At 56.0% G+C, this 24,279-nt stretch overlaps 1 protein-coding gene across 1 annotated transcript; it reads right to left on the reverse strand.

Annotated features, from left to right (window-relative positions):
- Positions 1–7,426: 7,426 nt before the first annotated feature.
- Positions 7,427–23,671, reverse strand: ACP6 (acid phosphatase 6, lysophosphatidic). Its single transcript, XM_054691561.1, is given in 12 exon segments — positions 7,427–7,638; positions 8,103–8,268; positions 9,367–9,462; positions 11,378–11,478; positions 12,429–12,561; positions 13,361–13,448; positions 16,188–16,264; positions 16,596–16,635; positions 16,638–16,725; positions 16,813–16,941; positions 22,983–23,010; positions 23,475–23,671. Coding segments are annotated over 12 exon segments (1,287 nt in total). The 3' UTR covers positions 7,427–7,494.
- Between the last annotated feature and the right edge of the window lie 608 nt (positions 23,672–24,279).

Raw genomic sequence — 24,279 nt, forward strand, 5'->3', positions numbered from 1 at the left:
TGCCCCAGAGAATAAATGTCGGGCTTTGGGGGAAAAAGCCAAGCCAACCCCAAGGTCCAAGATGGAGTCTGGGCCCCGCCTCCACCTCCCCCTGCGCTGGGGCTTCACCTCCCCGCCAGCTGCTTTCCACCCGATGTCAGCGTGTGGCTGTCCCTGCTAACAATGTGCACCTGCCCAGTACCAGCGGGGTCAGGGGGACATTTCTGAGCTCACCCCAGGGCTCAGTGCAAAGGCCTCTGACCTGATTGCTCTGGTGAGTCCACCTGAGAGCTCACGAGACATGCTGGCTGGGCAGCAAGAAGGTTCTAGCTAGAGCTAGAAATTGTGTTTCTTCCTTCAGGGGGTGGGGGAGACCTAGGGAGCCTTCCTGCTGCCCCCGGGAGGTCACAAGCTGAAGGTCATGCAGCGTGGAGGTCACGAGCTGCGATGGCAGCGGCAGCGAGGAGGCCTTTTCCGGAGCTGGCAGCCTGGGACAGGGCTACTCTGAGGTCACCAGGTTCTCAAGCGCTTCCCTCCCCCTTTAAAGTTCAGGATCGTCAAATGAAAGGACCAGGCCCCACTCCAACCACATGAAACGCAAAATGGGACCTGCTGCGACTCAGCGCTCATGGGGAGGAGGGTGCTGTGGAGTCACACAACCGCAGAGGCCCAGGTGGGGGGACTTTAAAGGACGCGATGGCAGCCACCGGCCCTTGTGTGAGCCTTTACATCCCGGCTAAGTGCCAGCGTGAGTCCAAATCCTCTGGGACAGCCACCCCTGAGGTCATCGGTTCATGGTCCACTCCGAAGATGACAAAGATTTTCCTTGTGTTTCTCTGAAGCCCAGAAACCCCTGTCGCTTACCTCGTGGTCTGAGCGTGGTCCTCAGAACCCACATAAAGTATCCACTGCCCTTCCCCTTCACAGACCTCCCCCGGCTGACTGTCTCTCTCGCGGCCGAGACCGGCTCAGGTGACACAGGCCTCGGGTGCTGAGCTGGGTGAGGTGGGACAGACCATCACCCCCTTTGCCCCATTCCAGGGCAGCCGCAGCAGCTCAAATGTTGGGGAGCCCACCAGCCGGACAAGCTGCTCGCCACAACCCGTCACCTGCGGTGGGCAACCAACTTGGAGATCGACGGCTCCATCTTCATCCCGTGAAGTTTTATCTTTTAATGTCTGCCCAGGACCAAGGGGCTACCGTGTGCTCATCCACCCAAAAGCTGCCCCAGCCCCCAGCCCCGGTCTCTGTCTTCAGTGAGAGTAGCCAGCCTGCCCTTTGTCTTTCCTAAACTCCATCTTCATACACACCCTCGGAAACCATGCCCCAGAGGCCGAGGTCGCCGCATGAACTGCTCCCTCAGAGAACAGTTAGGTGCTGAATTAGTTGCTTTATTCATTCATCAAATTTATTCAATACGTGTTGGTCCTACTATGTGCCAGGTTGTGAGCTACGCGTCAGAGAAACACAGAGCAGAGACAGAGCCAGAGGTCACCGCGGATGACAGAGGCGAGACAGAGATAACAGAGACAGAGAGGGGAGAGAGCAGTGACTGAGAATTTAAACAGTAAGAGCAGAAAACACCCACGAGCTCGTCCAGGCGCTGGGTATTGTTCTGGACACTTTACATGTTTGGTCTTCACAAAATCGTATGAAGCATGAGTACCGCTGCCGTTACCTTTTATACTTTTAGTGTGCCGAGGCCAGAGGCGCTAAGGCAATTGCTCAAGGTCAGCTCAAGGTTGGAGTGTTGACCTAGACAGCCAGGCTCCGTGCTGCTCTGGACTTCTGTTTGTCTCTGTGAAAATAAACACTAAGCTAAACGTAAGGAAACAGCCGCGCTGAAGCTGAGGTCTGAGTGACGAGGAGCCGACGCCCCAAGCTCTGAGCTGGGACAGCAGGTGGGAGAGTGACAGGCCGTGGGGATGGAGGCCGGACAGGCCCATCGCCCAGCACCATCTTACCAGGGAGCGCTGAGGGCTGGGGTCTGAGCAACTCCGCCAACGTGAGCTGTCTCACCACCGGGAGTTGTTCCAGGGTCCAGCCTGCACAGACCCGCCCTGTCCACAGAGAAACAGAACGACCCCCTCCCCGGGCCCCGACACGTGCGCCCCCGGCACGCACAGTCAGGACTCAGAGTCCGTCATCCCCCTTGTGCTGTGTGGTCTCGGCCACGCCACAGCCTCCTGCCTTCGGCCCCCGGGTTCCCTGCAGCGTCCACATCACCTCACTCCGAGGCATGGACCGCTAAGTTCAAGCGTTTGGAGACACTTTGATCTAGGCAGCCATCACTGTCCAGACCTTTCCCCTCTGGTCCCGTCCATTTTCCTCTCCACGAGCCCAGGAAGCTCTAACTCGATGCATCTGGCTTCAGTTACTAACAGCTCCAGGGACGGCTCTTTCATCTCCCAGAGGCCCTGCTGGTTTGACCCCATCAAGTTCTACTTACCCAAGTGTTATACAGCCCTCCCCTTAATTACACACTCAATCAGTTCCTCCCCAGCTCAGCAATTTGTGGTCTCTGGGCTTCCCTCCACTGCTCTTCTGTTGGTGGCGCCCAGCCTGGGCCTTGGCAAGCCTCTGAAGCTTGCCTGGGTTTCTAAGGCCACAGTACCCAGACTTGAAAGCCTCGCTGCTATTTCACACTCTATTTCCTTCCAAATTAATTCTCTGATGAATACTGTCCTTTGCAGTGATTCAGCGCAGGCTATTTCTTTACATCTTCCCTTTACCTTTGAGACTTTTAATCTTTCTCGAATGCAGACTGGCCTCTGTGGAAAGGCTGCCTCAGAGAAAAATGCCCCGATTCCCCACGGTACGCAGCCCTGCGGCACCGGCCCGGCCTCGGGCTGCTTCCTTGGGGCTGCCCTGGCCACACCTCTGATTCAAAGCACACACCTGCCTTCTTAAGAAGTCTTTGCACCCCAAGAAGCAACTCCAACTTGGGGGCATCTAGAGGGCTTCGGAATTCTAGTTTCAGCCCCCAGTATGTGAAAACACAGAATCAAACTCTGAGCAGCGACCACGTTTCTGGCGCCCTCCTGGCTGCCTGCACCTTCAGCCACTTGTCCCGCCCACCTCCAGACACAGGTGCGGCTCTGCAACATTATGGGACGTGATGTGGGTTCTCCCATAAAGGTGACAGGGTTGATGGTGGTGGGAAGGCCAGAACTCAAGTCCCCAGTGCCTTACTCCATGGCAGGTGCTTCTTTCACCATCCCTCAGTGGCTTAAGCACCTCTAAGACAGTGCACCCTCCGGTCACCCTGTTACCACCTACATCGGTGCCCAAGGTTGCCTGACTCTGTCCCAGCTGCCTGGGGGACATTCAGAAGGAAAAGCCATTTCAAAGAGGCTTCTCGAACAACAACAGAGGCAATGCCTTAGGAAACCCATGAAGTGCTTTACACGTCTGTGGGATCCCTGGGGTGATTCTGTGAGGGAGACCCATCTCAGAGTCCCGAGTCACACATGATACGGGCTTGTAACAGAAGTCAGCTGTGAACTTGCCCAAAGCCCCACGGGGAGCAGAGGCAGGGCTGGGCTCACAGCTGGTGACCCTGGCATCAGTGCTCTCGCAAGTCCGCAGACATTAGTTTGGATCTTTGCTTAAGACATCTTGAATGTAGGCCTAACTACAGGCCCCGTCCACCCAGGTGGAGAGAAAGGAGTCCTGGGAAGCCCAGGTTTTGGGGGGAAAGTGTTTCCAGAGCTCTCTCTCTCCCATACTTAAGCACCAGGTTCCTGGAGGCTGGCAGGGTAACGTGGGGTGGACTGGGGGAGGCAGGCGAGGGCTGTGTGGCCAGTCCGCTCGGCCACTAGGGGGCAGGATGTGAGCAGAGCTTCATCCGGAGAACCCCCAGCAGCAGGCAGGAGGGACTCACACTTGGCCACTGTCTCTAGCCAGCCACAGCTCTAGCCCCAACGCCAAAGAATGACACTTCCTGGCATAGAGGAAAAGAGGACTTGCTCTTCGCCCCTCTCAGCCCCCTATGTGGGTGGAGGGCAGCAACCTAGAGGGTTCCAGCTGAGCGGGGGCGCCAAGCTTCTTGCAAAGAACTGAGTGTCACACACTAAATGCAAACAGATGAGGGTGGCAGGTCCCAGTGTTCTGAAGAACGAGGGTGGGGTGGGGAACCTCTTCTTCCGCTCGAGATGGGCCCTTTCTGGTTCGGTTCCCTTTGCTGTCTTTTAAACTACCTGCATGAAACTTGTCCGAGGGGGTAGCACCAGCAGGCACGGGGCAAGTTCACTAAGGATTCGGACAGATAAAGGAGAGTTCTGGAGCCCTCAGTGAATTTGTCAGGCTTCCCAGCTCCCCACGAATCCCTACTCTTTCTCTGGGCTCTCTCTGGCCTGTGGTCTCCCCCCTCTTCTGTAGTCATACAACCCCTCCTAGTTGCCTGCGTCTCCTCGCCATTGGCGCCAAGTGATGCCGTCCTTATAGCTCCGCCTCTAGGCTCAGGTGTGCACACTTGTGCACGCCCACACCATGCTCCAGGTGTCCACAGTCAGGCACACGTGCCCCGCGCCCAAACTCCCAAGTGCCTCCTGCATAAGCACAATCAAGGCCACAGGTGACAGCCATAGAGGCCAGTGGCGCAAAAAGCCTGGGGAATCCATTTTCCCTACAGGGGACATATTGAATGAGTTATTTTGTCCAACGCCTGCCCAAGCCCAGGGCACCATGAGAAAAGCCAGGAGGGCCTCGGGAGGGTGTCAGATGAGCCCCCGTGAAGTCGGCCTGCTCCAGCAGCCCGGGGAGAGGCCAGGTCTCACCCTGCTCTATCCTGAGAGGGCCTTTATTTTGTTATCCATGGGTGAGAGTCTCTGGAAATTCTTTTAACCCTAATAGCACCCATTTTAAAGCTTTAATTAAGAGAAAGAGTCAAGATCAAAGACAGCTTAGGAGTTTACGAAGTGTTTTCACACCCATCCCAGGACAAGTTGTCAGATGGGCAAACACGGCCGCCCCTGCTGCAGAGTCGGGACCACTCAGCTCCGCGAAGTCAACGACTCGCCCGGAGTCACAGGTTGGTGAGCGGGGGAGGCAGGGCCCTGCCGGTGCCCGTGCACACGGGCACCCGCTCCTCAGTAAGGGTGGCAGCTGCGCAGTGTTCTGAGTTCCCTAGAGACTGAAGAAAACCCATCACAGCTAAGAAGTGAAAGTGGGGTAGAAACAGCAAAAGGGCAAAAAAAGGCCACCGAAGACACATTTACTCAATTAATGCTCACAACCCAACAGTCAGCACAACTGCCTCCACTTCACACGAGAAAACAGGCCCAGAGAGAAGCCAGCCTAAGGGCAGGATTTGAACCCAGGGAGCCCTCGCTTGCCTCTGTTCCATGCTGCCTCCAAGTGGTGAGCGTGCACTCTGCAGGACGCCCCCTGGGTGCCAGGCAGCAAGGCCAGGAAAGTTCTAGCACCCAGCATCCTCCCATTAAGTCTGCAGAGACCCGCTCTGCCAGGGCCTGTAGTTGGCTTTAGGGGCGCGCTGATGGCCGAAGCAGGCATCTTCCTGTTGCAGAACAGCTGCCTGGAAGAAGGCAGGGCAGGCAGGAAGGGTGGGGAGAACAAGGTGTGCGAGGGGTCTGCGAGGTCAGGGACAGGATTCCTTTCCCAAACAGGTCGGTCCTGGGTGTGCACGTGAGGCAGCGGGCGGAGCGCTGGAGAGGGTGCAGGGCCAGGTCTCAAAGGGCAACAGAGGCAGGCAGGGGGTGACCTGCTGAAGCCAGCGAGCGCCCAGGAGATGACGGGCCCACAGAGCCGGGGGGGGGGGGGGGGGAGGGTATCTCCCAGGCAGCAGCTCAGGGCTCCTCCCAGGCTGGGGACGCCCCTGAACAACGTGGAGGGTGTGTTGGGGAGCTTGCATTCTAACCAGGGAGATAAGCAAACCAACACCCAGGTAGGGCCAGGTGAATAGTAGGGCCAGGAGTATGGCTGCTAGAGCCCCTAACACCATCCTGCAGCCTGGGGGCTGAAGCCACGACCTCTGGAGACTGGAAATCTGAGGCCATTGTCAGCAGAGGTGGGGGTAGGGGGCCTTCCTTGAGGCCTCGCTCCTCGCTCAAGGAGACCGGCTCTGTGTATCTCCCCCTCGAAGGGCACCAGGTGTACTGGGTTAGCCCCGCCTTATGACCTCTTTTTACCTTAGTTACGGCTTTCGGGCCTTATCTCCACAGACTCTCAGAGCAGAGGTGCTGGGGTTGGGACTTCACACGGGAACTTTGCGGGGACAGGACACCTCTCAGGCTGAAAGCAGTGGGAAGGGCAGGGTGTGGAGTGTTTCAGGGGCTGGCAAGTGGGGTGTGGTGCCAGCAGGCACAGGGCAGGTTCACTATGGATTCGACCAAATGGTTGCAGGAGTGTCCTGGAGCCCTCAGTGGATTCTTCAGGCTTCAAGGCTCTCAGGGAGCCCAATGCACAGGCACGCCAGGCAGGGAGGCCGCCCTGATGGGCAGGGGACTCAGAAGCAGGCAGGCAGGCAGCCGAGCCGCCCAGCCCCCCACAGATCTTAGCGCTCCTCCTCTGGGCTCCCCTCTTCCATAGTCTCGCTGCTCCTCCTCCTGCTGCTGCGCTTTTATCCCCGCCTCCGGGCTCAGGTGTGCACAGGTACGCGTGCCCACACCATGCCCAGGTGTCCCCAGTCAGGCAGGCGTGCCCCGCACCCACGCTCCCCAGGGCCTTCTGCATCCACACAATCAAGGCCGCAGGTGACAGCCAGAGGCCAGTGGCGCAAAAGCCTGACTCATTCACTTACCCTAGAGAGCCTCTCCAAGAGGACAGTGAGTGGAGAGCTTGGTGCAGGAGGCGCTGGCGCGCCGTGTCCACAGCACCCGGGAGAGGGCAGAGCCGCCAAGAAGCAGAGCGTCCCCCGCAGCCTCCTGCAGGTCACCACCCAGCCGTGGCCTCGGGGCGTCAAGCCTGCCTCACCCACACACAAGGCCTCCCTCCCTCCCTGCTTACCTGGTCACTCCCACTCACCTTTCCACTCAGACCAGGACAGACGCCCCCAGGAGCCCCTGTAACCGCCCTCGCCAGCCCTGCCCGGTGGAACTCGGGGTTCTCTGGACCCAGAGAGCCCAAGATGCCCCATCACAGCATGAGATGCTGCAGTCACCAGGTTTCCTCACCCGCCACCGGAGGACGGGGCCTCTTGGCCCTTGTCAAGGCAGCCGTCAGCAGGCGCTCCGCGTGCACGCTGAGAAGGAAACAACCAACCGCGGGCCAGAACCGAGGCAGCACTTTCCAGGCCTGGGTCTCCGCCTCGTCGCAGGCGGCGCTTCTGACGCTGGGGATCGAGGCGTGAAGCAGGGAGCTCCTAGAGGTGCCTGTGGTTTTGACATTAGCCCGCTTTTCCCTCCAAGAAGAGCTGTCAATGTGCCCACAGGAAAGACACGCCTTTACCCATGTGACGTCCATTAATCCCTGCCCCCACCCCCAACACGACATCTGGAGTCATTGTGTAAAGATGTTTTATTTAAAAAATCAATACATCCCGCTTGTACGGATCAGTCACTCTCCATTTCCACGTTCCATCTGCTGGGCTTCCGAGCAGAGCGTGTGGTACTTTTCTGGGCTTAAGGTGTAAAGTGACATGGTGTTCAGGAACTTGTCCAGTGGGCAGAGTGGGTCGGAGCAACCTCTGGGCACCTGCTCCTGAGGAGAGACACGACTCAGCCGGGCCCCAAGGACCCGACCCCCGCCCTGGCCCAGCCGTGCCCCCAGGCCTGAGGAGCCTGGACCCATGGCATGTGCGTGTGTGCAGGTGACGGCCGAGGCCCACTGCCCGTCAGCTCCCGGAACAGCGCAACAGGCCCCTCCTGTCACTCTCCCGAGCTAGGAGTGCTAAGGGTTGTGTCCTCGTGGCTCTGACCCCACCCTGGGCACCGTCAGGACACAGGGGTGCTGTGTCTTGGTAACTTTCAAAACAGGCCTTCTAGTCAGGACGTGGCATCCTGGCAGAGGCACTCGGAGGAGGCTCACTGCTCCAGCATCTAGGACTGGACCGGAGCCCAAGCCCCAGCGGGCTGTCAGCCCCAGGCCCTGCCCTGGGCCTGAGCGGGGGAACTGGGGGCTGAGCAGGGGGAGGGCGCTGCACCGCCCAGGCCTCCAGGCCTTACCTGCCCCCCGTAGGAGAGCTGCACGAACCACTCCTTGGTCTCCCGGTGCTGGTACAGCTCCAGGGTCAGGTCAACGGCGAAGGGGGGCCACTTGTTGTCAAAAATCCCCAAGGCCAGTAAGAGCGGCATGAGGGTCACGTCGTGAGCCGCGTACAGGTACAGTTTTCTGCAACATGGAAGTGTTTTCCTGTAATCCTTTAGCTCAGGTCTCTGGGGATCAGGCACTGCTGGCCCCTTTTGAGGAGGAACAGCACTTGCCTCAGAAACCAGGTGACACCTCGAGATTAGTAAAACTCCTTCTAAGCTCAGGGTGTGGCGAGCCCTATTCCCACGCCCCAGGTTCTCATGAGGAGGCCCCCAGCCCCCCAGCCCTGGCCACTGCAGTAGCTCCCCTGGCCTCTGCTGTGGCCCACCCCCTCCTCCCTGGCGAGTCTCAAAGAAGGCGCAGCATCGTGGCTCCCGCCCCAGCGGCCCCCTCCCCGGGCCGCGGCCCGGACACACGGCCCCCTCCGCGGATGCACAGAGCTCTCTCCCTTGTTGGGGAAACTTGCATTTGGGGAAATGAAGCTCACATCAAAGGACTATTAATAAGCCTGATTGGCCCTCAACACATTCTCCACATGGCTTTAATTAGTAATAAAGAGTCCATTTTAATCTGTATGTGCCTGACCCCTGTAATCTCTCTCTTGGGGAAGACCAAGGATATTATTTGTTGGTCCCCAGCCTTGGAGGCCAGCGTAGCAGCTTGAGTCTCTGCCAGACGCGAGCCCAGGGTGGGGGCAAGGTGGCAAAGGCCGGGGGCGAGCACTCTCCACGCAGCTAACGGAGGGGCAGGGAAGGGCAGGATTTGCTATTCCACAGCTCGACCCGGACCCCCAGAGCATTCCTTTCCCAAACTCGCTTGCGTCTCCATCTGTCTCAAGAAGGCAAATGGGGCACTTTTCTAGTGTCAGGTGACTGACCCCCGAGGATCTTGCTGGAATGCAGATTCTGCCTCTGACCCGCCTAGCGGAGATCACGTCTGCAGGAGACGCCGGCAAGCGACCACCCGCCGGGGGCTGTGACATCATCAAGCCAGGGTGTCCAGCCTGGCCCCCGACACGTGCTCAATTAGTTAAAAAAGAGAAAATTAATTTAGGACTTTTTTAGCGAAAATAAAATTTCAGAACATGGCAGCCGGGGCATCAGAGGGAAGGTGAAAATGTCATGAACACCCAGAAGCCCCCCCCAACTCCCAGCCGCAAAGTGGGGCTGTGTGAGGTACCTGGTCATGCCGGGTGGGGTGGCAGGGTCCACGGACCTGAGCAGGTTGCCCTCTAGCAGGTGCAGGAACGGGCCCACTGACATCTGCAGATTCTCCCTAAGAAAAATGCAAGATCAGTGAGGTTAGCGGACGGGGCACACAGGACAGACGTAGGCTGCTGCTTCTGCTCTGCAGGACCTCGGGCTGAGCCGAGAAAAGACAAGCGAAGGCCAAGGGATGGCCACAGGCGGGCAGGGAGAGCCCTGGGGCTCCTGCCTGCAGCAGGAGGGCTGCCCATGCACAGACTCCATTGGGACAGACCTGCAACCGGAGGCCCCAACTGGGATGGGAGGGGCCGCGAGATGGGGGTGTGGTCACTAAATTGAGAATTAGGCCTCTAGGGGTAAAGGACAAAGTTGGGGGACAGGATGTAATGATTTCCAGGGATTCCAAAAGGCCCTTATAAGCATGACCCACAGGAACAATGTTCTAAACGCGCTCCCCGTGTGCCAGGGAACAGTCGGGAACCCAGGAACTCTGCCTCCTCCCTGGTGCTTGGATGAAAAGAACGTTCCTTATACGAGTGGCCTAAGAAGTCCAGGCAGTGCCCTCAGGGCGGGCGTCCCGGCTCCACCACTGCAGTCTCAGGCTTGTCCCACCAGGAGGCCACCACCACTCAGGGCGCCCCTGGCAGCGGGAAGCAGAGCAGGGAGATGGGGCAGTGAGCAGAGAAAGGGCTGGTCTTCATGCCGCTGACATTTTCTCAGACAGAAGAAAGGCGTCCAGGTTTCCAGAACACAGCTCTAGCAAAGGGAAGCGGGTCGCCACGACAGCTCAGACCCACCGTCAGCCCTCCTGCTGGACTGGGTAAGTGGCCACCCTCACAGTCAAGGGCTGTAGGAGCAAGGACGAGGGCAGCAGTGGATACTTTCCACAAGGCTGCGTGCAGGCCAGGCCAGGCGGGACAGCACTGGGAGGCTGTGACCATCTGTCCTTGAAGGAAAGTCAGTTTTATGAGCCCAGGGCTAACTGGAATGGAAAGGAGGCTGGACCGGGTCTTGTTAAAATGCTTTACACCTGGAGAAAGCAAAGGATGGCCTCGGCCAGTCCAACCTGCTGACCTGCCTGTTTTTGTAAATTAAGTTTCACCGGAATGCGGCCAGCGCGGCCATGCCCACTGGCGTGCAGGCCTCTGGCTGCTTTCACGTCACTCGGGCAGAGAGGAGCACTGCAGCAGAGAAGGCGCGGGCTACAAGCTGCAAATGTTTATTAAATGTGGGTGTGTGTATGTGGGGGGAGGGGTAAATCCCAGGGAGTGGTCACAAGCTGAGAGGCACAGCCGAGCCCTCCAGATGCCCCAGGCTCTCACTCTGAACTAGAGCACAGCAGCCAGAGACTCTAGCTCATAAGCAGCAGACCTCGGCATCCCTTGCCCCCTCTGCCAAGTCACTTACCCCAAAGGCACTCTGGATAATCTAAACCGACCAGAAAACGGGTTATTTTAACTTTGGGGAGGGAACCTCTCCGTGCCGTAGTCAGGAACGGGCCTTCTGAAGACAGAGCCCCCAGGATAGGGATGCAGTGAGGATGCAGGGCCGAGCATCAGAAGACCTGGTGCAAGTCCTGGGGCTGCCGCTCGTGAGCTGAGCTGGGCCATGTGGCCCACATCTCTCAGGCCCAATTTCTCCATCGATACAGCCAGGATTTGGGCCTTATCAGGGATAATGACTCCTCTCCCAGCAAGCTTGTGAACATGGTTTGTTGAGTTGTAACAAGAAGGGTCAAGTGAGCAATAATTCTTCTTCCATCAGATCACCCCACCCAAACCCTCTGAAACTCTGAACAAAAGGAAACGGTGGTTCAGAGGCACCCTACAGCGCGGAGGCTGGTGGGAAGCGCTGGGTCACCAGCCCCAGCTCCAGGAGTGTGAGCAATCGGGTCTGAGCTCCGCCGGCCAGGCCAGACGAACCCTCTTGCCCGCAAACCAGAGGCCTGACAGAAGGCTTCACGCCAGCACCGAGGCGGCCCTCACCGGTCTTCCCTTTGCAGGATGTACAAGGCCGTGTCCACCGCTCTCCTCTCGATCATCTGCGCAAACCGCCTCAGCGCGGGGCAGCTGGGGAGGCTGTGCACCTGCAGGGAGACAGGGCGGTGAGACACACTCCCACCAGCTTGGCCAGGCCGCTGGTCAGACGCCTGCCTTCTTGGTGGGGTGGGCCTGACCCCTCAAGGATCTATGTCCCCAAGTCTGCTTGAAGCTATTCCTAGAGAGCTGAAAGCCCAGGGGAAAGTCTGTCCTCCCTTTCTGAGGACGCCCCATCTATCGCAAACAAAAAACATTTGTGTGTTTTTTTGAACCTTTAAAAAAAAGATGAGTAAAATACCTGGCCAGGAATTCATAAATGTCTGTCTGGTCTTCCTTTTCCCCAAATGATCTACAAGAAGGATGCCAAGGAAGCACTTTCCAGAGATGCTGGTCTGATAGCCTTAAACATATTTACACATGAAAAGAGGCCCTCCCTGCCCTCAGGGCACAGGGCAGCTTCACTGGCACCTTCATGGAGAAACAGCACCTACAAGAGCCGGTTTGACCGCCTCTGGGTGCCTGACTTTCCAATCTAGAATTTCCATTGTGTGGTCTTTAGTATGCATTAGATTTAAAAAGATTTTATGGCTAAATAAATTTGGGGATAAAGCTGACCTAGAGATTAACCAGCTTTCCTCTCTAGAGGTTCCTCAGATTCCTTAATAGACTGCTGTGCAGAGAGACGCATCAATCCCCCTCCCATCACCTGCCCAGAGCACACTCCGGCGGCGGGTGTTCTGGGGAGCACCTCCAGGAGACTCTGAGCTAGCGTTAAATGCCCACGCTTTTAGCAGGTGCAGCAGCCTCCCTGATGGCGCCACTACTTAACTTCCACATCAACTCCATCTGCTGGTTCCACAGCTGCCTCCAAACCAGGTCTCCATGACTGCTCTCCACCCCATCTAACTCAACAGCCTGCCGCCCAGGACCCTCCCCCAGGTCCTGAACCCCCCCCCCAGGTCCCCGGCCCCCAGCCCAAGGAGAACAGTCATCACACCTGCTCAGCAGCCATGTTGTCAAGGAGGTTGAAGAAATCGATTCCATCACTGCTGGTGATACCCAATCCTTCCTTCACCTTTTTCAAATCTTCTGAGATGCCTGGCTGCAAGGAGGCAGCCTGTTTCCGGCCTCTGGCAAAGAAAAAGCAGGCCCTTATACTGTAGTGTGACTAGCAGTTTGTGTATCTCGTCCATCATCTCCAGATTATTAAATCCCATTTAATCCTCAATTACTCACTAGCATTGTGGTATTATTCCCATTTTACAGATGAGCCAACTAAGGCCCTAGGTGGTCAACTAGGTGGTCAAATGACTTATAAAAATAAGTTAGTGAGCACCAGGGCTAGGGTAAAAGCTTGGATTATCTGAATCCCACTCTAGCATCTTCTTCTATTACATCAGAAACAAAGCCGAGCAGCCCAGGGAACCTGGGAACGCTGTTCTCTTCTGCCTGTGGTGCCACACCACACAGTCTCATGCAGCCCAGAAATGACTGAGAATTGGAAGTGCCATCCGCCCCAACCGACCTATCCTACGAGGCAGCGTGTAAGAGAAGGAAAGTCTGTCTCCTGCCTGCACATCTGGGTCTGCAGGTTGATGCCTGGCTCAAGCACCCTTTAGGCAACCTGTCCAGATCACCACCTGCCTCCGCTGAGAGCCCAGGATGAAGAGGATAACGCCCTGCGATGGCAGAGCCTGCACGCTGGCTCTCCAGCTCAGCAAGTGGCTCCTCCCTGGCTTCCTGGCCTGCCACCTTGAGGGGGGCCTCCCTGCTCCCTGGGCAGCGATGTCAGACCTGAGGGTACTGCACTCCCATGCCCCCACCAGCACAGTGACCTGAGCTGGCCCTTAGTTCAGGTTAAGTCCTGCCAGCAAGGGTGGGAGGAGGCTCTCTGCCCCCACGGGCAAGCCAGAACGCAGAGCCAGTTACCTGTTTCTTTCCCGTAGACTCCTGCAGTTCAGGTAATTGGGGTACAAGACCTCAGAATTTGCTTCATCGGTGTGGATGACGATGGGCCCTGGAGGGGAGGCAGGGAGACAGGCAGGAGGCGGCTCAGCGAGCTCTTCCCAGTACTCGCCACTTCCCCATTGGCACAGACGAGTCCTCCAGGAACAGGGCACAAGGCCACCCCTTAGGACAGCGCCCATCAACGTGGTGTCCCGCACAGCCCCATGGGCAGCATCAGACGAGAGCAGGTACGATCTGGACCTGCTGTGCCTGTCCCTGACCCAGTCGGAAGCATCCCCACCCCAGGGCGTGGCCAGCACTGGGCATCCGAACAAAACGGGCTGTCCCTGACTTCATCAGAACTGGCTGACTTGCTTCCCGAAGTCCAATCCTACAGGCCCATATGGTGGCTGCCAGGACAATCTGGGAAAGCAGCGCGAGGCCACTTAGAACTCACCACCGTTCCCAAATTGAAAGCCAGCCTTCTAGACGAGCCTCCAGAAACCAAGGATTACAGTTTCCCAAGCCTGTAGCGGCCACGGCGGAGCCCTCACGCCCGCCCCTCCCAGCAGTGTGCAGAGAAGGTGCTGCACTGGCTTCCTGCGCTTTGCTCTCGCAGGGACAGTGAAGGCTGCGGGGATCCAGGTCCACAGGGCTCACGCCTGCCCTTCTGATGGCAAAAAAAACAGCCTCCACCAGCAGTTCCTTGGAATTCAGAGGTCGCTCACTGGACTGCTTCGGTGAGCTCAAGTCAGAAGAGCTACTATTCCCAAACAAACTGATGGTCAGAACCCTGGGACATTTTTTTAGTCTACGGCAACTTTACTGGAATGTAAGAACCCAGACACGCTTCCTTGGTCTGTCAGGAGAGGAAATCAGACTAAAAGGCCTAAGGACAACGCTGAGAAGTCACTTCTTTCTCTGGGGTTCAAGCTGCGCTGTATAAATCGAAGGGGTAGGAGAAATATTGGCAATTTTCAAGGGCTTCTAAGGCAGTGTAGCCCCCCCAGACCCCCCCAACATTAAATAAGGTAATAAAAGATACTGGAGGCTTCCAGAGAAGTCCAGAGCACACTCCACCTGCATGCCCTACCCCCTCCTTCTCTGCAGTTCCTTGGGCCCCTCTGAAGAATCCTGGGGTTCTGCAGAACACAATGTAAAGAGCAGCCTGGGTGATCAGAGGCCCTCCAGACAGACATGTCCTCTGAGGAGCAGCAGAGCATAAAGGTGAAGAGCATGGGTTGTGAAATCAGAGGCCAGAGTTTGAATCCCAGCTCTGCCACTTAACAGCGTTGTGTCCTTGGGAAATTCATTTAGGCCTCAGTTCTCTTATCTATAAAATGTCACTACTCACAGGACTTGAACATGGTAATATATGCCAAGCTCTTATAACAGTGTTCAGTGCATAGAGAGTCTCTAAATGTTAGAATAATAACAACTATGATTTAAGCCTCTAAAATAACACAAGATGACTCCTATTTGGTGTCTGCCATTGGTGTCTGGACACTGGGCCTACACTCCCATTTACATTGAATGACTGACAGACCCAGTGGGGGAGAGCAGCTTTCCCGTCTCTGCAGCTTTCACATAACCCTCTAGACTTTTCTAGGGTTTTACTCCTGAAACAATATCCCAGAGTCCCCCACTTCCATGAACGGGAGCACCGCTGGAGTTCTCTGCAAGTCCACTGGTGAAGGCATGAAGTGACAGATGTCACACTGGAGTCTCAAGACATCCGAGGGCAGGGCACGGAGCTGCAAGCCAAGCAGCCCTGCCAGCTGCTGGCGGTGGCACCTCCCCTCCTTGCTGGAGAGCTGGGGCAGTGCCTGCGGCCTCCCTGCAGACCAGCCTGCCGGCAGGAAACACCCTCTGACGTCGGCCATGCATTTGGAGTTTCTGAGGACAGTGATTTTCAGAAGCTAAACAAGTATCAGGTTTTCACAGGTCAGGCGCTGCGCATGATCCCTAAGCACGGGGCTCCCAAGAAGGGGTGCCTACCCGGTTTGCTGTATGTAGTTTCGCCACACACTGTTTATATTTAGCAGAAACTCCTGCCAGAATTAGCAGCAGGACCCACGCCAGCTGAGGTGAAGGCCAGCCTCCTCTGGCCCAGCGGTTCTGTTCTTTTACGGATTTTTTAAAACCTGGGGGCACCATGTCTCTATTTGAGACACCGCGAGGGCGGCTGGCAGCAGCAACAGCCTTTGCCTCGCGGCAGCACTTTACTGTGTGAACACTGGTGAGTCCCGAAGATCTGAAACTCAGATCAGCAATTAAATGCAAATTTGAGTCAATTTTACTGACAAAATGCAGCCCTTTGAGAGCCGAAGGTCCTCCGTACAGGGGGCCCACGAGGGAACGTATTCCCCACGGTCCTCGGGGACAAGAGGTCGGGCCCCGGGGTGGTCACCGGCTGAGCACACCAGAGTCAGATGACTGACCTCAGCCAGGAAAACCGGGCAGAACACGCCAGTGCCCGCCGCATGATGCAGGGAGTCCCCGCGGCCAGGGCAGCAGCGGCCGGTGGGGTGTCCCTGCCCCCTTTCTTTTTAGCAGTAGCTCCCCTAAGCAAAAAGCCGCAAGACTGGGGGTGGCACGCGGCAGGCTGATGCCCTGCTGTCCACGTCGAGGTCAGGCGGCGAGGGCAGCAGAAGGCCAGGGAGGGCCGTTCCAGCAGATGCCACAGAGGCCAGGTGCGCGGGCGAAGGGAGACCCGGGGAGAGGCAGCGAGAGAGGAGAGAGGGGACCTTGGGAGGTGAGGTGGAAAAGCTCCTCAGCAAGGGGTTGACTTTCGCACCCCAAATCTAACCTTTCTGATGTTGGAAAAGGCCAGCCAGCAAACACCGAGTGGACTCCAGATTCCGATATATGTTAGTGGAACGGACGCTGGAGGGAAAAGGCAGAGATACTCGTGAAAGGAAAACGTAATTATTTGCACCCCGTTTTATTCCACAGTGCGGCGGAGAGGTTTTCCAGGCTCCAGGAGGGAGCAACGGGCTGGGAAGAAGCTGCTCTACCTGCGGGAGGCTGCCTTGAGGGACCCAAAGGTCACGGAGGGTGACCCTCAGTGACTGCCTGCTCAGAGGACCCTACCACACAGGGCAACTGCCCCAACCACCTCGGGGACAGGGGAACCATCTGGGGCGCAGGGGACAGGATAGGTTTTCCAGGCTCAAGACCTTAAATTGGGCACGACAAGCACCCCTGGGACACTCACAAGACCTCCAGGGGGTTGTAGGTTGGTGACAGAAAGGGACGTCCTCCACATAGCTCTTCCTCAGCCTCTGTCCCAGGGCAAACATCTGCTGCATGCCCACCTTGGTCAGCTGCCCAGCAAATATGCCCCCCTGAGGTGGGGCAGAGAAGAAGAAGAATGACAAGGCCGCACGGCCTGCCCAACTGTCCGGGGGAGGCCGCGCGGCCCGAGCGCTCACCTTCAGGACAGTCCCCTCGTTCTGGGCGTCGAAAGGCGAATGTGGTTTCGGGCCACCCGTGAGACTGGTCACTGTGTAGTCAAACCGAGTTTCGGGGGGGACGTCTAACAGCTGGGGGGTCCACTCTACCTGTTTTGACCACAAAAAAACAAAAAACATTGTTTAGAAAGGTTCAGGGAACTTACAGCATTAATACCAACTGCGCTAATGAACGCAGCCCCTCCCGCGCCCTCCTGCGGGCCCCCACCAGGAGGGCTTTAGACTGCGGCAGGCTCCCGGGCCTCAGTGGTCCCGCTTTGGGCCACCCTGTTTGGCTGCGCATGCACCCACCAGGGGACGGGTGACTTTGGGTGTTTTGTGTGAAAACGACTTTATCTAGTCTCTCTCCCCTCTAGTATACACTAATTGTATTCAAGTCCCTTTCACTAAAGGTCTTACACGCTAGAGTACGATTTCTCTTGATGCAGCGGATGGCAGAACCTACTTCGAGAAGGCAGGTTTGGGGGTCCTGAGGTCCCCCTCACCCTGCCCTGTAACAAGTGCAATGGGATGGAGAAGGACAGAATTTAGGGGTGAACTTAATGTAATGTATACACACGCTGATTCTCAGCGATGCATTAGACTGGTGTAACACGACGTTATTTCAATTTAAAAAGAAAAAGTGAGAAAAATGATTACTACTAGGAAGGCAAGGTGGATGAGGAGACCCTGTTACAATGGCGCCCCACCAGGGGACACTCATCCCAGCCAGTGTTCCTACTCTCTGTGAGGATCCAGGATGCCCAGGGAGCCTTCTGGCCGGGGAGAATGTCAACAAAGTATTATTTGCATTTGTTCACCTGGGCTCCTCCTTTATAAAGGTCTTTGCCTACCACTATTAAAATTTAAATTTTTAAATTCAAAAAAATAAGTCTTCTAATTCCACAGACGAGCTTCTCTCCCTAACTTGCTGTGTCTCTCTCGATGCTACTACAATCCCCTTAGGCCCCAAACTCAAACACCTGACTCTCCCCATTGCGCTTTCTATCCCTGCGCCAAACGCTGTTGACTCTGGCTAGGAAAACAGTCACTCCCAAAGGTGGTTCTCTTATCTCACTATCACAGTGTAAAACCTATTAGCTTAGGCAAAAGCCTGTGACAGACTCACTCCCTTCTACTCCCACAGGCCACGCGCACATGCCCACCCCATTAATCATTAATTGAGCCAAACCACTTTCATCATGTCAATAGCTTTTCCTAATGTGCCAGGTAAGCATCTGTCCTTCCACTCCACCTCAGGTGTACAGCCTGAGGCTGGCTCAGGTGTACAGCCCCAGGCCTCTCTCCTCCTCCCCCACCAGACCCTGCACACCCCTCCTCTGGGCTCCCTCGCTGGGGTAGGCTGCCGCTCCTACCTGCCCATCTACCCTCTCTCCAAGATTAATGACAGCGATGGCTGATCTGAATCCCTGCAGCACTGCAATCAAAGTAACAGTTCACTCAACTTCCAATGGCTTCATTTTGTTTTAAAACTAACACTTGAAAATCCCTGCAGTGTTGATGACACCCCCTGGTGCAAATTTCCTACAGGGGTGCGGCTTCCCCACCAACAGGCAACTCCTGCACTCCTGGGGCATCCAAAATTGAGATCCATTCTGACCCTGCCTCCCCGGGACAGACTGTGGTTCCACAGGTAAAGGGCTCAATCTTCCAGGACCAACCTCCACCACACACTAGTCACAGGCCCAGGCAAGACCATGCGTCTGAACAACCGGCTGCAGATCAGAGGCCCCCAAGAAGACACCTTCACCCCACACTCACACCTCAGGTCCTCACAAACCCCAGATCTTCACCATGCTTTTGAGCAAGGCTCCTAGTGAAGCCAGATTCTCACCATTTTGCAACAGAAGACACCACTAGGCTACAAATTAGGAATAAGTGGAATTAAACTCTAACCACTGAGTGGCTTTGCCTCTCTAGGAGTGACTGTGAACGCCCTGGATTGTGTCCTGTAGTCCCTCATGATTAACCATTAACTGGCTCTGCCTGTTCCTGGGACCTTGGAGAGCTCTCCTGTCTGTCTGTGAGACCTTGGCAAAGCAAACAAAGGCCTGCAGATTGCAGGGAAAACACCCTGCTGGGAAAGGCAAACCCTTGACCAGGTCACGTGGACTTCCACACCTCCTGGGAACGGGAGGTGGGACTCCTCGTACTCCTTCACACCCCTTCACCCTTTCCAAAGTCCCAGCACTCCAGCCACTAGGGGAGCCAGTTGTTTGGGGGAGCCTATCTTGCCATCATGTTCATTAAAACTACTTCATGGGCCTCCCCAGTGGTGCAGCGGTTGAGCGCTGGGTTGTGAAGCTGCCCGCAGCCTCTGCAGCGCCGGTTTGATCCCCGGCCAGCCGGCGAGGGTCCCACATGGCGCGCAGACCTCTCCTGCTGTGCCCGCTGCTCCCCTCGGCAGTGTATTTCGTTCTATCTGCCTGTTCTGCTCCCCGCTCTGGCTCTGGTGAATCCTCTCACCCTCCCGTGCTTCTGACTGTACCCATCTTAAAATAAATAAATAAATAAATAAATAAATAAATAAATAAATAAATAAATAAATAAATCTACTTCATGTAAAGACAATTCTTGTGATTCAGAGTTTGACTTTCTGGCACGAGCAAAAGACCCAGTTTGTTTGGTGACACCAGGACACCCCATTCGGGTTCAATCATTTGCTAGCGAGGTTTGGAGAACTCAGGAAAGCCATTTGCTCCGTGGGCCACTGAGGGTTCTGTAGGATACCAATCACAGTCAGAAGAGCTGCCTGGGGTAGGTGAGGTGTAAAGCAGAGCACCACTGCCCCCCCCCCAGATCTTCACCTGTTCACCAGCCCCTCACTCTCTGCAGCCTCTTCCTCTTGGGCTACTAAGGGGCACGGGAGCGCTTCACTGCGTGATTAAGCTGGCCCTGGGCCCCTCCGCTCCCAGGAAAGCAGGGAAGGAGACTGAAATTCCCACCCTGTAGTCAGTTGGTTTCCCAGACAACCAGTCCCAACCAGAGGGGTTTTCCAAAAGTTACCTTCATTAACACAAGAGACACCTTTAACACTGTCAACACGAGAAACTCCAAGGGGAGCTATTAGTCATGAACTGTGGATCCAGACCAAATGTCTGTGAGAAATAAATTTTGGTCATAAATTTCCTATAAATTACAATATCTCACCCTCTATGTCCTATTCCACTGTATTTATCTTAGCCCCTCTCAGGAACACCCCAGGAGAGTGCCACAGAGAGCCCCAGCTGCCCTTTACACAGAAACCCCCCCTCCCCGACCACTTCCACAAGGTGTTGTCTCTGTCCCACCTGCAGTTTCTAAAACCCAAGCTGCTCCCCACTGGTGCTGCAGCAATGTTAGCAGGTGGGGTGTTCAGAACAGAGACTCCCTACGATCTTTTATTTTTTTTTAAGATTTATTTATTTATGCATACAAGAACTGGGGTACAGGCCAGAGGTGTGGGGGGTGAGAGGATTCACCAGAGACAGAGTGGAGAGCAGAACAGGCAGACTGACTGAAATATACTGCTGAGGGGAGCAGTGGGCGAGTCAGGAGAGGTCTGCTGCACCATGTGGGTAGTTCCCTGGCTGGCCAGGGGATCAAACTCGTGCTGCAGAGGCTGCAGACAGCTTCATAGGTTGCGTCTTAACCCCTTGCGCCACCAGGAAGGCCCCCTACTATCTTTTAATCATTGCTTCTTTTGAAGTTCTGACCCTATAAGCTCCCAGCATAAAATCCTTCCAGGGCTCTCAGCTGCCCCATGGCCCCAGCCTCCTCTCCACAATCCCTCTGACCACTCCTGACCGCCCCCCACCACCCTCTCAGGCCACACACTGTTTCCCGTAACATCCACCAAAACGTACACCACGGGGATCCTTGTACTTCTTGTAGGTGGCCGCAGACTCGCACTAAGCTTTCTGGCTTTTATGTAAAAGGGGAAACTTGATCAGCTCGACAAGCTTAAAGATAAAAGCAAGCCAACTGTTGAGGAGAAACACACCATTTCTAACGCTCACAGACAAATTCCTCCCAAGGGTCCTCATAAAGAGGATGGAGTAAGATAATGAACGTCTCTGCAGTCGTCACAGCAGTGAGTTCTGTGGGGCTGTTTCTCATCAGTTTCTCAACACAGAATGATAGCGTCTCACCAAAGTACATTTCTGTGAAGACAGCACTATATATAACCGGGATAGATATCTGCGTTCCAAGCAAAAGAAAAAAATCTACATAAAAATAAACAAAAGCCGTTCAGGTGTGGGTTGTAGAATGAAGCAGTAGCCCCGCCGCACACTGGCCTCACTGGGCATTTTCTTAACGCCCAAGGCCTGCCTTGGGCTGGTCACCTCCGATCTCCTGGGTTGGGACCTCAACTTGTCAAATGCTCTCCAGCCCAGGTGATTCTACAGCTCCGCCAGAGAAGTTTTAATCATGTTTGGATGTTCTGGGCCAATTAAATCAGCATTTTTTAAAGCTCCCGGTTGAGCTCAGTGTCCTACTGAGGTTGAGAACCAGCGCTCCAGCTCCAGAGGAACGCACAGATTGGCTAACCTGTTCCTCCATGCACCGCCTCCTTAATGCTGCTTCTCTTAACTGAGCTTGGGATAAGTATTATTCAACAATGAGCTGGGGGGGGGGGGAGGTGCATGAATGGGAGGGGGCGATTTTGCCACTGTCTAGAGGGGAGCTGAGGGAAATCCAAAAGCAGCCCCATATTTATCTTTTGAAAGTACGCTTGGAGGTAATCTAATGATTAGGAAAAAATGGCCAAACTAGTTCCAGAGTTTTATTCCTAGAAAACAGCTGTAATGCTTGTAAGGAAGACAGGTTAAGTCACCAGTCATTCAAACTATAAAAAAGCAACTCAATAAAACATTCAGTTTTAAACAATGTTACTTTCTGATGATTTGTGAGCTAACCAAATGATTTATCACAGATGTTTATCTATAAATCAGTCAAAACTCTGGAAACATCTACCAAAGGTAACTTTGTTTCAGAACCATTTCCAGGGAGTCTCTTCTGACCATAATTAAATGCACCCACCTAAAGTCTAGAGAAGGTGAGCAGGTGGGAGAGGTGATGTGCCTGCCTGAATTGCAAAATGAAGCCCTAGACTCAAATGCTCCATATGTTGTGGCCACACGGAAGGTATGTTGTGGCTACACGGACAGGAGATGAATGAAGCGATTCTTCTACAAGAGCTACAACCTCCCAGTCCAACATAAAGGCAGAAGATAACCATCGCACTCACTGGTCAGGAGAAAGGGCCTACAAGAATCCAGATCCTTTCCCAGGCCCTTCAGGGAGTACATATACTGTACATCCAGGCCTGGGTCTTGGAGCCTCTGCTACCGCTAATAGCTTTTCCTTAAACATGAGTCTTTTATTCCTCTGTCACTTTCCAGTCTTTCTGTAACAAGAATAAATGGAGAAGGGGGGGACACAAGAGACAGCCTATGTCCAAAATCTTAAGGAAAATCTAGAGATCTAATAAAAAAAAAAAGGCAGAGATGGGAAAAAAAATCAAAACAGAAAGTGGTTCCAGTAACAGATACAAAATGGCATAGTCATATTGACGACTAATTATTACAGAAATGGGATAATGAAACCAAGTGGTTCCCAAAGTTATTTATGTATGACCTGCCTTAGAGGTTTGATTTCACGTGTGACCAGCTTAAAAACTGGTTTTCCAGCTGTACAGTGTGAGGACACAACCTAAAGGTTTCCCAAGAGCACCTATATGGCCTGATGAGTGTGCCTGACATCAGGCTTGGACATCCTGCTGAAGGGGCTCCAACCTGGAGCTGAGCACGGAGGCCAACCAGGCAAAAGCTCCACAGGTAAGCCTGAGCGCAGGCGGGGCATCTGGTGATTTCCAGCTGCCCACTGGTCATCACAAGGACTCAGTTCTTCAACCACAGGCCTTGCACGGAAGGCCGGAGCTCTCCACCTGCTCTCTCCAGGAATCAACCCCAGGAAGCATAACCTTTCAAGCAAAATCTAACTTCTGTGCTTTAATCATAATTATCCTGACCAAAACAGGTTGATTTCAAATCACTACAGACACAAGCCTCGTCAATCTTTAACTTTTATCCTACCTCAAATCCCCTCCACCAAAATAGAAAAGAGCACCAAGACACAGCACTTGTTACCCCAAAGCCCTCAAAGGCCCCCAGTCTCCTGTAAACCCCCAGAGAGAGCTGCTAGGCGGCGTGATCCCGGCTCCAGTGGTTTCTGTCTCAAAGGTCCCCGCAACTCTCCACGAGCTTCACAACGGTCATGCAGAAGAACACGGCAGCCCTGTACCCAAGTTCACCCCAACTCATAGTTAGAAACGCAGACTCTCAGGCCCTGCCCACAATTTGAATTTTCACAAGATGCCCAGAGAATTCACAAGCCCCTAAAGCGCGCACTGCCGCGGGCTCGCTGCTCGCCGTCCCCGGGGGCGCTCCTGCAGTTCGGGGCTGCCCCACTCTGCGGGCGCCCCAGGGGGTGCGCTGGAGGGGGTGGGGGGAGCCGGGCCAGCACCTCGGCTCAAAAGTGGGGGCGGCACCGCTCCCGCGAGCTCTCGGCTCCGGGAGCCCAGCCCGAAGCCCGCCCCGGGGGCGCGATCCCCAAGGGGTGCGCCGGCCCGCGCCGCTCACCTGCTCCCGCCGGGCAGCGGCTTGAGCGGGCTGCGCGCCCCGTGTCGGAACACGACCTGCACCATCTTCAGCTCCAGCGGGCCGCGCGGCCCCCCGGGCTCGGCGCGCGCCTCCCGCCGCCGGGGCAGGCAGAGGGCCAGCGAGGCCAGCGCGCCCAGCGGCGCCCACGCGCGCGCGCCCAGGGCGCAGGGGGCCATGGCGCCCCGCGGGCTCCGGGGGCTCCGGGCGCGCCCTCCGCGCGCGCCGAGCTCAGCGGGCGCCCCGAGGTGCCCGGAGACCCGCGGGCGCGCACATGCAGCCCCCCGCGGCCCCGGCGCGGAGGGGGGACACGGGGGGCGCGCAGGTGCCGGGGGGTCCCGCCGGGCCCGGCCGGTCCCGCGCCGACGCCCCCTGCGCCCCTGAAACTTGTCCTCCGAGTTTGGCCTCCAGAACTCGGGAGGAGACAGGAACCAGCCCCGATGCCCAGACGCAGGAACTCCTCCGACCCCGGCGACCGGATCCCAGTTTTCTGCAAGAGGCGCCCCACCTCCTCGCCCACTCAGGACCCGTCCCAAGAGGGGGCGCGCGGGGCAGCACGGGAAAGCGAGTCCTGCGGGGACGCCTGTCCGCAGGCGCTGAGCAGCGGGAACTACAACTCCCACAAGGCTCCGCGGCGCGGGGCACCTTGCTCTGGGCGCTCTGTCCCCGCCCCGGCCCTGCCCCCCACCCTCGGTCCCTCTGCTGGGCGCACCCCAGGCTGAGGTGCCCGAGCCCTAGGAGGAAATTAGCACGTTTGCCGGGGTGTCAGGGTGGGAAGGTGAGGACA

This window comes from Talpa occidentalis, unplaced genomic scaffold (assembly GCF_014898055.3).
Source record: "Talpa occidentalis isolate TD23 unplaced genomic scaffold, MPIMG_talOcc4v2.1 talOcc4.9, whole genome shotgun sequence".
Classification (NCBI taxonomy): Eukaryota; Metazoa; Chordata; class Mammalia; order Eulipotyphla; family Talpidae; genus Talpa; species Talpa occidentalis.